Raw genomic sequence first — 13,296 nt, 5'->3', positions numbered from 1 at the left:
ATGGAGAGGGCAGGGGGAGCTGATGGAACAGGCTGGTCTGCATCTGATGGGGGAATGAGTGCAAATTAACACACACCATCAGCACTGTCAGAGACTAAAATGACCTTCTAGAGGGCTTGGTCTGGATCAGGGATTATTTTCTTTTTCACTCTGATGACACTTGTGTTTTAGGAAACTGAAGTTCCCTCTCATCTGTTAAAATTCATTAGGATACAATTTACACACACACACACAAATCTACTCTCTCCTTATTTCTAAACCTGCAAGGAAGATAAAAGATGACAACAAAAAGGGATTATCAAAACCAGCACAGTTGGCATTTACCCTACATGATTTTATTTCTCAGTGTAAAATTAATGAATATATGTAGATTGTGTTTGCAACAAAAAAATGCAAAAAAAAGGTATGACTTTAGAATCGGGCACAATAATGGTTGGTAGGTTTACTTTTATTAATAAACCTGAAATCTCTCAGTGCTCTCAACAGTTTAAATTAATAATTTAAGTGCTGTATTTTTCAAATAATGCTTTTCAGGCTCTTTTTAGCAATTTGGCAATTTTAGCAATGTGTCTGCCACAGGCCTGGCTCTGTGACAGACAAAGGTCTTTACTTTTACAAACGGTGTGGCAGCTTTGTAGTTCAAAATATGTCACTTAGGTTTGACACTGGAAGAAAAAGCAAATCTAAATATTTTTTCACAGAGAGGTCTGAGACAACTGACAGGTCAGTTCAGCTCTGCAAGGTCCAGGTCTGAGGAGACTCCTCTTGCCCAGAATTTCTGAACTGCCCAAGTCTTGTTGAATCTGGACATGCTGCCAGTGTTTAGCAGAGCCAAAATCTTTTTTTTTCCTTAAGATGCTTTTTTTTCTTCTCTTACCAAAATTCTTTAAAGACATTAGCTTTAAAGACATAACCTTCTTGTTTCAGTGCATGTCCAGATGATTGCTATGTGGGATTGCCAGATAAAGGTATGATAACCTTGGGAAGGGCACACGAGTGGGTTGTGCTTTGTGGAGGAAAGGGGAATGAAAAAGATTGGGAAGCTGAAATAGCAATGGGAGTATTTAAAACTTCTGAATGATCTGCCTGCACCCAGTGTTGAGTGAATTGCATCCATTTCCCAGCAACTGCTGATTGTGGGATGTTAAAGAAATGTCCTTCCTTTCAAGAGACTCTTGTGGAGTGAACTGGCATTTACCACATAGCGGGGGAAACTCAGCTTTGCAATTCTTGGGCAAGGAAGGAAAAGCTCCAGGGCTTTTCACTGCCTGTGTCCCTGTCCAGGTGGAAGTCCCAGTGCTGGGGGAGCTGCAGCAGAAGGTGGAGGAGGCCGAGCTGTTGAAGATGGAGCTGCAGATGCTGGAGACGGAGAGAGTGAGGCTGTCGCTGGTGGAAGAAAAGCTCCTGGATGTTTTACAGCTTCTTCAACAACTCCGAGACTTGGTATGGCAAGGAAGCAGTTCTGAGACTTAAAACTGGGGTTTATAGTGTCCTTAGAACTGCTTTTTACAGTGTCCTTCCCAAACTAAAGAGTACATTCATCCCTTCTATTTAAGTGCAAAATCCCTCACAGCAGGACATGTTCTTCCATGTGTCTGCCCTGGGAAGTGCCTGGTGACTGCAGAAAGCTGGGGCTGACTTTTTGAGAGAAGCCCAGAGATGATCTTGAAGCTGAATCTCAAGGCTTGTTATCCTCTGAACAAACATTTGGAGGAAATGAGGAAAACGAAAAAAGTGAGGAATCAGATTCTAACAGATTTATCTTTCCTTCTAGGACAGGGCATCCTAATGTAAGACTGAGTCAGTATTAAAGGGATAACCCCCCCTTTTATATAGCAATGAGGCATTTTTTGAACAAAATTTCTTACCCAATTAATAATCAAAACATGAGCTTACTGCTGATGCAATAACAGCTCAGCAGTACATCCAGTACAGCAGTACAGCAGCTCAGCCCTTGGGAAGAGGAGTTTGAATCTCCTGCTTGGGACTGATAATGGTCACCAAAAGAGAGGAAAATTGGATGATCTGCAGAACACTGAGTGTGTTGGGAGCTGCACTGGACTGCCACCAACTGATTCCTTGGGTAATGAGTTCTGAGCCCAGTCTGGGTGAGGTGGGACTGGTTCCTCAGACCATCACTTCGCTTTGTTTGAGGTCCACTAATGCTCCACTGGTGAATCCAAGGAACAAGTGCAATCCCTCATCATTTTGTCGCTTCTTTTAGCACTTGACATGGAAGTTCTACTTTCGTACTGCAAGTCTAACACGTGTGTCAGTAAGAATCCAGTGAAGGATTGAACTAGTAAAGACTATGGCAACAAGAATAATAACCTTTTGTGTCAGGCCTTCAGCGTGTCATTCACTGGTCAGTTGCATTCTCACAAATCACCTCTGCACAGGGGACAGCCCCTCACCCAACGTGCCCCATCTCAGTGACAGCAGCACCTGCTGTTAATCCCTGCTGGCAGGGTGCTGTGTGCTGCCAGCTCCCACAGCACCCTACTTTCCCAGGCGCGTGATGTAATGGCCCAGCAGATTTCTTATGTAAAGCTACCACTGGAAAAGACCATCCAAACCCTAGGTAGTCTTTACAATGCTCTCACTTTGGCTAATATTGATTGCATCCCAAGAGACACCACCAGGTCCATCCGTGCACATCCCACCCAGGCCTGGCAGACACTCAGCAAGTCCTGGCTGTGCATGCCCTGCTTGCATTTCTTGCCCTCTAGATTTCTTCAGGCACAGCTCTGGAAAATTCTGTATTTCCCACTGAACAGTTGCTATTTCTCTTTCTACAGCCATGTGAATGAACTGCAGCCCCCCACAACCTGCTGTTATCTGGGCAGTGTCTAAGATAAAAATCCTTGATAGTGAAGCAAACATCAAGTCTTGTGTTACTCAGGGCTCATTTTTATTTTGGTTTACTTTGCCAATGCAAATGCCCTGCACACAGGTTTTGTTGCATACATGTAAACTGGTGGGGGATGTATTTGTGCCATGACGTTGGTTTGGTTTTTTACAGAACATCTCCAAGAGAGCCCTGGGGAAAATCTTGCTGAGCACTTTGGAATCCTGCCGTGCCCCCCAGCCTGGTAAGCAAATAAATCATGTGTAAGGACCAAAAGGATCCTTTTGGGACAAATACCAGATAATACACAGATGAAGAGGAAAAAGATGTTTCAAACACTGGGCTGCAGGCTGGGGAGAATGAGGGGACTACCTATAGAAAGTGGTTCTTTCTAGCCTGTGACACATTAAAAACATCCAGGGCACTTGTTTCAACAAATTTTAGGCAGAATTTTGCCTTAGGAGAGCAACTCAGTACCCCGCTAATGTTTGTAGAGCTTCACTGACATTAGCAAGTGGAAAACATGACCAAGTATTTAAGGCAGCTATTTATTGGGTTTGCCATCCCACTGTGTGTTGAATTCCTCTGCTGCCACACTAACCAGATACACAAATCACAACAGTTCTGTGCAGAAACCACATCAGACCTGCACTCCTCTAATACTAACCTTTTGTGCTGCTCTTATGAAGATTAAACTTGCAGACCCTGTCCCTTGACAGTGCTCTGTTGTGCCAGAGCTGCCTTTGCAGGAGCCACACAGGGCTCACAGCCCCGAGGATGAGGTTTGATTACTTTGTTCCCATCAGCAGAACACTTGTACTTACCTTCCAGAAATGAACAGCCTGTACCAAGAAAAGGGCTCGGAGGTGCTTTTAAAATAGGCAGGCAGGAGTCGAAGACAAGATTCTAAAAGGCCAGGGTTAGATTTGGAGAATTTTATTTACAGGGAGTAGCAAACCCTCCTGGGTTTTGCAGCTTCAAAGCCACGTTGTTACTCCTGCCCAGAAATCCAGGGCACAGGTTGTGCTGTTCCAGCACAGAGGAAGCAGAGAGAAGAAGGCAAAGACAGAGCTTTGTAGGCTCCAGGACACCAACACAGAGGGGAACTGAGCCACAGGTCTGGTGCTCTTCTGGTGAGAACAGAAGAGACTATTTGTATCCACAGCACAGTGTCCAGAAGATCCTGCTGCAGGAACATGGACTCAAGTGATGCTGCTGAAACAGAGCCCCTCTGGAACAGCAGCACAGCTCAGCTCCCAAAACCTCCAGGCAGGGCCCTCTGTGCACTCTGCACCACCAGTGCCATGCACAGCTCACCTGCTCTGCTCCCACTGCCTGGCTCTGCACTTGGCAGGAGTTCAGCAGCTCTCCTAAGTCTTTGTAATCAAACATCTTGCCTTGGCCATCCAAGTGGATGGTTGGAATGGCAGCTCTCAGTTGTGACGTGAAATAGTCTTTGTTCACACCACATATGACACCTCAGTGGGCAGAGTGTGAAGGAAGAGAACTGGCAGAGAAAACAGTCAAGCACAGTTTTGCTCATGTTTTTTTATGGACAGGAATTCATTATTTGGTAGCAAAATTTAGACATTTTATGATAATTACTTGAAATGGCACCTGTGAAGAAAAGAGCATGTTATGATTGTGAAACTCAACTTTCTGTCTTTGTTCAAATGCTAATGTTTGCCATTTTCTCTTAAAAGGCAAAGCCCACCTGTTTGAAGTCCTGGATACCCTCCAGCAGGAGCTGGCAGGCTGTGAACTCCTCCACCAGGAGCCCCTGGAGCAGGGGCAGAGCCCCCAGGCCCTGTCCAACCCCCTGGTGATCTCGTGCTGAGCCGCAGCACCAGCGACTGCACGGCCCAGCATCGCCCCGGGCATCGCACAGGGGTGGGCACAGCGCCCGGCTCAGCCACCCCCACGCTGCCCAAGAGCACCCGAGGGGTCCAGCCCTGCCATCCGAGCTGTGGTGCCCCGGGAAGGGCAGTGGTTCCTCTGGAAGGGCAGCAGTTCCTCTGGAAGGGCAGCAGTTCCTCTGGAAGGGCAGTGGTTCCTCTGGGAAGGGCAGCAGTTCCTTGGCTGGTCCCCAGCCCTGTCTTGGGGAGGGGTCTGTGCCTGTCTCCCTGGAACCTCCCCATCCCTGGAGGTGGCTCTGGGACTGTCCTGGTTGGCTCTGGGACTGTCCTGGTTCACCACATGAAACTGTTCCAGCCACACTCACCTGCCCACTGAGCTCTGCAGCCCTGTGAGCTGGGCACAGTGTTTAGCTCTGGTGCCAGCCTGTGTTATCCCTGGCGAGGAAACAGCTTCCTGGATGCACAGCTGACAGTGACTGTGGGACAAACACTCACAGCTGTGTGTGCCAGCAGGGCAGCTTTTAGAGGCTTTGTATTTCTGATTCAATTATTCACCTTATTTAACTCTGAAGTTCGATTTGTTATTGCTCTGCTGAATTTTGTATTTGCAATTACAGAGATGCCTTAGAAATCTGCAAGAGTCTCTCCTGACAGCAGTCAGACTTTACATAAAAAGTCAAATTTAACTGCTTGAAAAACGTCCAAAGCAATCTTGTTCCCAGTCTCTCAGGGAAAGGAAGGGTTGGAAAATTCCCTGTGCAAAGCTGTTGTTGTCAAGTTGGCAAACGACACGTGCAGGGCACAACTTGGTTCTCAAGTTTAATTTCTCTCAATGACACTGAACAGACACAAAGCCAGACCCCACCAGCAGGAGAATTGGTGTCAAAAGCTGGGCCTAATCATAGTGCCACACGACATTTTAACCAGCAATAAAACAATTCCTGGGGACAAAGGTACAAAAATAGGTTGTTTCCAAGATGCTTTCAATGTTTCGTTCAGCTGGCAAACACAGAAATTAAAGCAGCAGAGTTCCTAAATGATCCCACTGAATTTATGTTATTAAAGGATACACTGTAGATCGTTTAGGAATGTGGAATGATTTGCCTGAGAGAATGCCACCCAGGAAATAAGACCATTCAACTGTGCCTGTATGATTTTCTCCCATGAAAATGGTTTTACACATCAAAAAGGTCCACAATGCAATCTGGGGAATAAGAAGATTTTTCTTTCTCTTCAGAATACGCTGTGTAGTTCACACAACTCCATTAAAAACTGTGCTACATCAGAGCCCTGTTGGTAACCAAAATTTGCATTATTTTCATTTCACAGGAGAAAAAAAAAAAAGATGTTTTGCAAACAATGAAACAAACTCTGTTCAATGGTTTTTTACCCGGTTGGGTGTTTTTGGTTTGGGTTTTTTTTTTTAGTTTACCAGAGGAAGAATTTAAGAATAGATACATGTTGTTAATGTACATTTCTCATGAAGGTAAATTAGACAGGACATAGATAAGTATAGCAATATTCACATCATACCAGAGCATCATTTTTACTTGGTATAGAGTGAAGTACATGCTCATGTTGTGCACTACAAACAGGTACCAACTGAGAGGAGCAGAAGTGAACTCCCTGCTTGGGTTCATTGTCTGAAAAAAACAAGAAGTGTCACTTTGTGTTCTGTGCAGGTCTCAGCCTTTCCCAGGAATGTTGTGAGAGTCCAGAGAGAGAAGGTGCCAGGAGATCCTGACCTCAGCAGGGTCTGTGGGTGCAGATGAGCCAGCTCAGGAGCAGGATTTCAGTGGCTGTGGATACTCCTGTGCTGCAGGTGCTGCCACCCCTGGAACCTGCAGTGTTCCCTGGATCCACACCTGGAGATTGCTGTGCTCATTGTACACTTTTAGCATCTTTTTCCCCACTGGGTTCCCACTTCACTTTCTAAGGCATTTCTGTAAACCCAGACAATTAAATAAAGGGATGTCCTGATGCATTATGGGCTGAGTTGGTGCTGCCCAGTTTATCCAAGCACCTGAACTGCAACTGGAAACCAGAACATGTCACTGCAAGCCTGAGCTGGTGTTGAGGGAGATGCAGTTGAGATAAAAAGAAGCTTTTGTGAATAAATAAACAGCATTTCACTGTCACAAGAAGCAGCAAAATCCTATCTGGCTAAGTTAGCTTCAAATCCTGTAACATTATTATTTCTTTAAGAAATGCCTGTGTCAGAATAATTTGTGATACATCAGCGTGAGCCAATTAACTTTTTAATGATTAAAGCTGATTATTTTCACTCCAAAAAGTAACTCATATGGAGCAAATCAGACTTGCAGGTCTTCAGGATGGATCAAGAAACAACCCTCAGCCAAATTCGTGCTGGAAGTCAGAGGCAATGCAAAGCACTTGAAAAATTTACAATTGATTTTTTTCTTATATCTCTTACCTTCACGTTTTACCCTGATCCTGTCAGTAGTGTTGCTGAGGCTGCTAAATATTTCATACAACCCTGTATAAATATGTGATTTGAAATCAATGGGGCTGAGAAATTTCTAGCCCTGCCTCAAAAGCAAGCAGGCTTCCATGGGGTGATGTACAGTGTGTACAGGGAACAGCTACCCAGTTTGAACAGATTTGGTAAAAAAAAAAAAGATCCATGTATAGCAAAACCTGAAAAGATAAAGCACAATCACGAGCCTTCCTTTTAAAAAGCACGAGCACAAATCCAGTGCCTCCAATCTCTGCAAACACTTTGGTTTACTGTGTATTTACCAAATGGTAACAAATGGCCATTCTCTTGCCTCTTGGCTTCTCAGTAAGGAAAAAACCATCCCAGGGAGGGTGCACGTGCTGTGAACCTGCTTTGCAGCTGCAGCTTGGAAGGGTTCCTCAGGGTTTGCCTCTGGAAGGGCCCTGTGCTGCTTTTCCAGTTAAAAAACCAAGGGACATCTGTAAAAGGGCAAAGGCAACTTAATTACATTGGCTTTGAGCCATTCTGGTGAACCCTGGCCTGACACCACGGCTGAGATTTTATCCCTCCCCATCATGCTCATTCCTCATTTCAGTTGAATTTTTTCCTCAGGAAAAATTCCAACTTACAGAAAGGACAGTTTGTTTCATCCCAGTCGTGTCCACTGGAGATTCCATAATGGAATTTACCCCAGCAAAACAGTCATTCTCCACCTCCCTCCCCTCCCAGTGCCCTCCTCACTTCCCCTCTGGCTGTTTCCCTCTGGGATAACCTCAGGGTCTGCACACCCTTTGTTCAAGAGGAGTCTCCTCCTCCCATTATTTTTTACTTTATATGAGCTATGAACTATTATTACACTGAAGCTCACCTGTTCTATGAAGTTATTCAATAATTACTCCCTTTCTTTCCACTGGGACTCTCTCTGGAGTGTTTGGCAGTGACCACTCAGCACAGATTCAGTGGAAATAAATGGGACAATCACTGAATAACTTCATATATCAGGAGTTCCCACTGCAGTGGTGGAAGGTAGTTTGGGTTAAGAAGAAGGGAACACTTTTAAACAGTGCTGCAGAAAATAGAATTGCTTGGTATGAGCGAGTGACACGAGACTTTCCCAGCATGTGTGTGACACTTTGCATTATCAGCCAAAGGGTCTCTCTCAGATTTATAATTTCATGGAGTTGAAGGCACTGAATCCTTTAGTATTGTGTTATCTTATTTTCTTAAGAATTTTATGTATAATTCCACAAACCATAAAACCTATAGAGAGTGTTTCTTAGTCTGAAATTCAATTTAAATCATTTCCTTAATTACACTTTATTTTCAAGATACCAGAATTTTCAGAGTTCCTTTTTGGTTTCTGTTCTACTTTTCACGTCTCTTCTTTTTGCCTCGGGATGCCAAAACAGCTCAACTTTCTTTTGTCCCCTTGACTTTTTCAAATTACCATTTTTCCTTGCAGATGAAAGCATCAGACACCACAGCTGGACTGAGGACCTCAGGTTCTTAGAAGAGCTCAGCTTGGCAAAGCCAAATCTCCTTATTCTGTGCAGCTCACTCTCTTCTTCACTGACAAACACACTTCCCAAGTGAGACTCACTTCTTAAATGGCATTTCTTCCTAAAATGCTTGTATTTTTCTAAACTGGAACTCTTTCAGACTCTGTCTGAAGAACTGCCCACTCCTGGACTTAATCCCCCATCTATCCAGACTGTTTTAACAGTAGAACAAAAGAAGAGAATGAAAAGCCTCAGAGGAAGTTCTAGAATTCCTGGCTGGCATTTCAGCCCCAGCCACAGCCAGGCAGCAAATTCATGGCCAGTTTTCCTCCTGCCAGCACAACCATATTTTTGTGTGATGGAACTCACGAAAGGGGAGCAAAGTAGGCAGAGGTCTGGTTGAATTTCCATGTCTGCCAAAGCCTGGAGCACAGAGCACAGACAGCTGGTTAAGTTAAAATAGGAAATAAAAAAGAGTGAACTCAGCATGAAAAGAAGGCTTTGGGGAGACCTTGGAGCCCCTTCCAGTACCTGAAGAGGCTGCAGGAGAGCTGGAGAGGGCCTGGGGACAAGGGATGGAGGGACAGGACAACAGGGGTGGCTTTAAGGTGAAAGAGAGCAGGATTAGATGGGATAGTGGGAAGGAATTCCTGGCTGTGAGGGTGGGAGGCCCTGGCACAGGTTACCCAGAGAAGCTGTGGCTGCCCCTGGATCCCTGGAAGTGTCCAAGGCCAGGTTGGACGGGGCTTGGAGCAACCTGGGATAGTGGAAGGTGTCCCTGCCCATGGCAGGGGGTGGGATAAGAGGATCATTAAGGGCTTCAACCCCTCAGAGCTGTTCCCTGGGATGGGTTGGAGGAATAGTGCTCTTGCAAGCACAAAACAAATTGCATTATAAATTACTGGTTTATGATCCTGCCTCAAAGAACTATGAGATAACTTATCTTTGTCAAGGAGTAAACAAGGACTGTAGGGTGACACTGAAAAATTATCAGTATTCAAGTGATTTCACCCACATCCTCACTGAAAAGCAAAAAGGTCATCAGAGTCTTTGAGTGTTACAATTTGATGTAATTTCTGTACCTCAAGGTTTTATTGTTTGATAGTTTGGGGTTTGCTGGTTATTTCTCATTGATTCTTTTCACAATTACAAGTGGAAAAAAGTTCTCTAACAAAGGTGAGGTCAAGTCTTTTGTGAGGGATTTTCTACCTCTGAAGGTTGCCAAAAATTAGGAAAAAAGAAGGGAGAATATGTGGAGGGTGAGACGATTCAACATAAAAAAAAATACATTTAGATAAAAATGTTACTTTTAAATGTTACTTTTAAAGGATCTTTGTTCTGTTTTCATGTGAATTGTGGAAATCAAAGGCATTGCACGGGCAGTGCCAGCCCAGCACAGGCAGCAGCACAGCTCGCTCTCCTGTCAGGCACTGCAGCTCCCACCAGCTCAGAGCAGCTCTGGGGACAGCAGGAGGAGGCAGCCTGGCTGCTAATTGCTCCTGAGCAAACATCTGTCATGCCCAGGGCTCAGACACCACTGACTCATCCACCAAAGGATTGACAGTCACCCAAAAATGTCACCAGGCTTCGAGAGTCATTTGAAAGTCGCTCCCGAACGGGCTGAAATGTTCAACGTGCTTGTGTTGTGGGGCCTGCTCTGAGCCCTGGGCCAGCACCACGGAGCACATCCCACTGCCATGGAAACCATTTCTGGGTCACCTTTACGTAACAGTGCAGAGAAAACATCTCCTCACCAGCCCCACCACTGCAGAACGCTCCCTTTGCAGGAGGATTGCAGGGACCACCTGCACACTGCCTGTCATTAACGTGCCACAGACCAAAGGACACCCTCCCTCCAGCCCCAGCATGGGAACAAACATGCCATGCAGGAGGGCTGGGCTCACAATCTGCTGTCCCACTCTGAGGGAAGCAAAAAGAGTGCCTGATCCTGTGCATCCATTTAGGAACTGGAGTACAGGAGCCTGGGTCAAACTAACTCTGCAGAGAACCCCCCAGAGGGAGCACCCAGCTGGAGCTGCCTTTGCACATCTACCTGCAGCTGCACAGGAGTCAACACTGACACAACCAAGAATTCCAGTCACAACATCAGATTTAAGGAGCTCCTGAACTGAACAACAACAAACTGAGTAGAGATAGAAAAGCAACGGGAAGGATTTCCAATCCTGAAGTACAGAAATATTTCAGGACATAAGTAAATAATTACATGGGTGATTCTTTTCTGGTCAGGAAGCACCAAAGAGTAACCAATGCAGGAAGAAGCTGAATTTTTACAGCAATTGTTAGTGACCACTCTCACCTACTCCTTCTGAGTATGGAATCACGATGTTTGGATCTGTAAAGGAAGTGTCTTTAGCAAGATTTGATTTGGAAAGGGAAGACGAAAAGAAAGACAACCAAAGTTTTCATATTGCATTGATGATCCTGGAAATTCTAATTCTGTGGTGATAATTTTAACCACAATGAGTTACTGCCAAGAACTAAAGTCTGAATTTAAACTGCAGGTCTTCAGCTTATGTGCAGGGCACAGCCCATCCCAAAGCCACAGAGCCTCCAGAAAGGTGTTATTTGTGGCTGTCAGTGGTTTTCTTTTTCTGTAACTGTGGAGTCTGTGGTGTGTGTTCCCCCAGTCAAGAAGCAGAGTAGTGTATCCAGCAACTGCCGGTTCATAAAAGGAAATTGTTGCAAGTCATGCTAGACTGGCCTCACCTGTCCTATTATTTCATTGACTGTACAAGTCACTCCCAAACCCTTGAGAGCTGGGCATGACAAAGATCACAAACAATTGAAAAGTGCAGGAGGAGTGGGAAAAAATATGGCTGAGACTCGGAAATAAATCATATTTGACAACTCTGAGTCTACAGAAAAGATTTTACTGACAAGAACTGCACAAGAAAAAGCTCTCCAGAATATGTAGGAGAAATCTCTGTCCCTGCATTACCAGAACTTCTTCCTTGGACAAAACATTTTTTGAAGTTCACTTAAACTGTTCCACTTCAACTGAATCCCACTGTGTGGTGGAATCCTAACCTGTTTTATGATGTAGAGGCCTTTAAAACTTAAAGAATTAATAATACAAAACCCTTGATGTTCTTTATTCTTTTGTTCATGCAAGAAAACAGAAACTCCAATTTTGCTAATCTGTTCAGGCTTTTTAAGAAAAAGCAGCTTAGAACTAAAAAGCAGTAAGACCTTTTAAAGCCATTTCAAATCTTACAAGACATCTGACATTTCTGTCTTATAGGCAGAAACAAACTTATTACCAGAAATCACCATATAGGTCCCTAAACTACTGCTACTAAAAATGGAAGAACTAATTCCAGCACTTCCTACAAAATCGTTGGAAATTCCTTTTTACAGATTCACCTCATTCCTGCACAGATGAATAAACCTTGTAAATAGTTTTAAAGCTGCATCTGCTGTTGAATGATAACATTATGGAGACCTGGCCATAACTTCTGCTGAAAACAAACAGTTGGACATCTCTGAAGGACAGTGGAACTGGAGTTGAGGCTTTGACTGGCTCATAAATTGTCACACAAGCAAATAGCAAATAGAAGTCACATTTTCCTTTCTTTCTTCCCTATTACTCCTTCTCCAGCCATTTCCACATCAAAATTTCCATACAAATTACAGCAGGTATGGACACAGGAATGCTGATAAATCACTACAACCATGTTACAGTGCTATATAGACCCTAAAAATGTCTTTGGCAGCATTTTGCACAATTATGAGAAGAGAAATGACCCATAATAGACAAGCCATTCAGATTTAAGTTTAATTTTTCATAGTAATAAATGGATAAAAATGATTCAGAAAACATCCTTAACAGTTGGTATCTTGTGTTCACAGCTCCCCCACCGTTACTAAACACAAGGTAATTTTGCTGCTCAAACAATTTGAGCATTGCCTGTGCATATTTGTTCTGTTTAACCTGCCCATGGATGATAAATTCCACAGCTGCATCTGGAGCACTTAGTCACACATTGGCTCTACCCTTCCTCCAGGATTCCCTGGTTCCTGTGACCTCCTCCTTTGCACTGGGGGATAAATGGTTGTGTGCCTGGCAGAATGCAGATAAGGGACATTTCCCAACGAGCAGCTTCTGCATGTCCTGATCAAGGGCACCTGCCTGGGGCAGTGCTTTCCATTTCCTGCTCAGTCCCATAAATTCCCTTTGTCTTCGTGCCCTTCAGTGCTTGAGGTGTTCAGTGGGAGCCAACCCATAAAACTCCCCCCATCCTTACAATAGGTTACTTGGGAAATCAGCTCCTCATGAGTGAGCTCTCCCTAACTGTGTTTCACCAGTCCACACTCATTTCTTTGAATTAAATAAAAGTTGGGCATGCAAGAACAAGAGCACATTTCTTTCCACCCCATGTGCAGGAACTGTATTTGGGAGGCACAAGAACCAAGAGACTTGAAGGTGAAAAGTCAATGCCAGATGAAGAGAAGGAGCCCGTGCCTTTTCTTGGCTCCCTGGTGGCACTGACACATCCCAAACTGCCAGCACTGTCAGCAGCTCAGTCACATCACTCCAAGTGTCTCAGGGTTTTGAGAATCCTGGTGAGAGAGGATTCTCACCAAGTGAGCTGGTGCCTGTTAGAGCTTGCTGAG

At 44.6% G+C, this 13,296-nt stretch overlaps 1 protein-coding gene across 1 annotated transcript in view; it reads left to right on the top strand.

The window, feature by feature from the left end:
* Window positions 1–8,650, top strand: part of EFCC1 (EF-hand and coiled-coil domain containing 1) — a 49,499-nt gene extending 40,849 nt beyond the window's left edge. Inside the window, exons 7-9 of the mRNA XM_050328294.1 lie at window positions 1,285–1,443; window positions 3,023–3,092; window positions 4,552–8,650. Coding sequence (XP_050184251.1) covers window positions 1,285–1,443; window positions 3,023–3,092; window positions 4,552–4,685 — 363 coding nt within the window. The 3' untranslated portion in view covers window positions 4,686–8,650. The remainder of the gene's footprint in view (window positions 1–1,284; window positions 1,444–3,022; window positions 3,093–4,551) is intronic.
* Window positions 8,651–13,296: the final 4,646 nt, after the last annotated feature.

The sequence above is a fragment of the Myiozetetes cayanensis genome, unplaced genomic scaffold, assembly GCF_022539395.1.
Source record: "Myiozetetes cayanensis isolate MyiCay16 unplaced genomic scaffold, myiCay2020 scf39, whole genome shotgun sequence".
NCBI lineage: Eukaryota > Metazoa > Chordata > Aves > Passeriformes > Tyrannidae > Myiozetetes > Myiozetetes cayanensis.
Note: the sequence above shows the minus strand (reverse complement) of the source record. Positions and strands in the feature narration are given on the sequence as shown.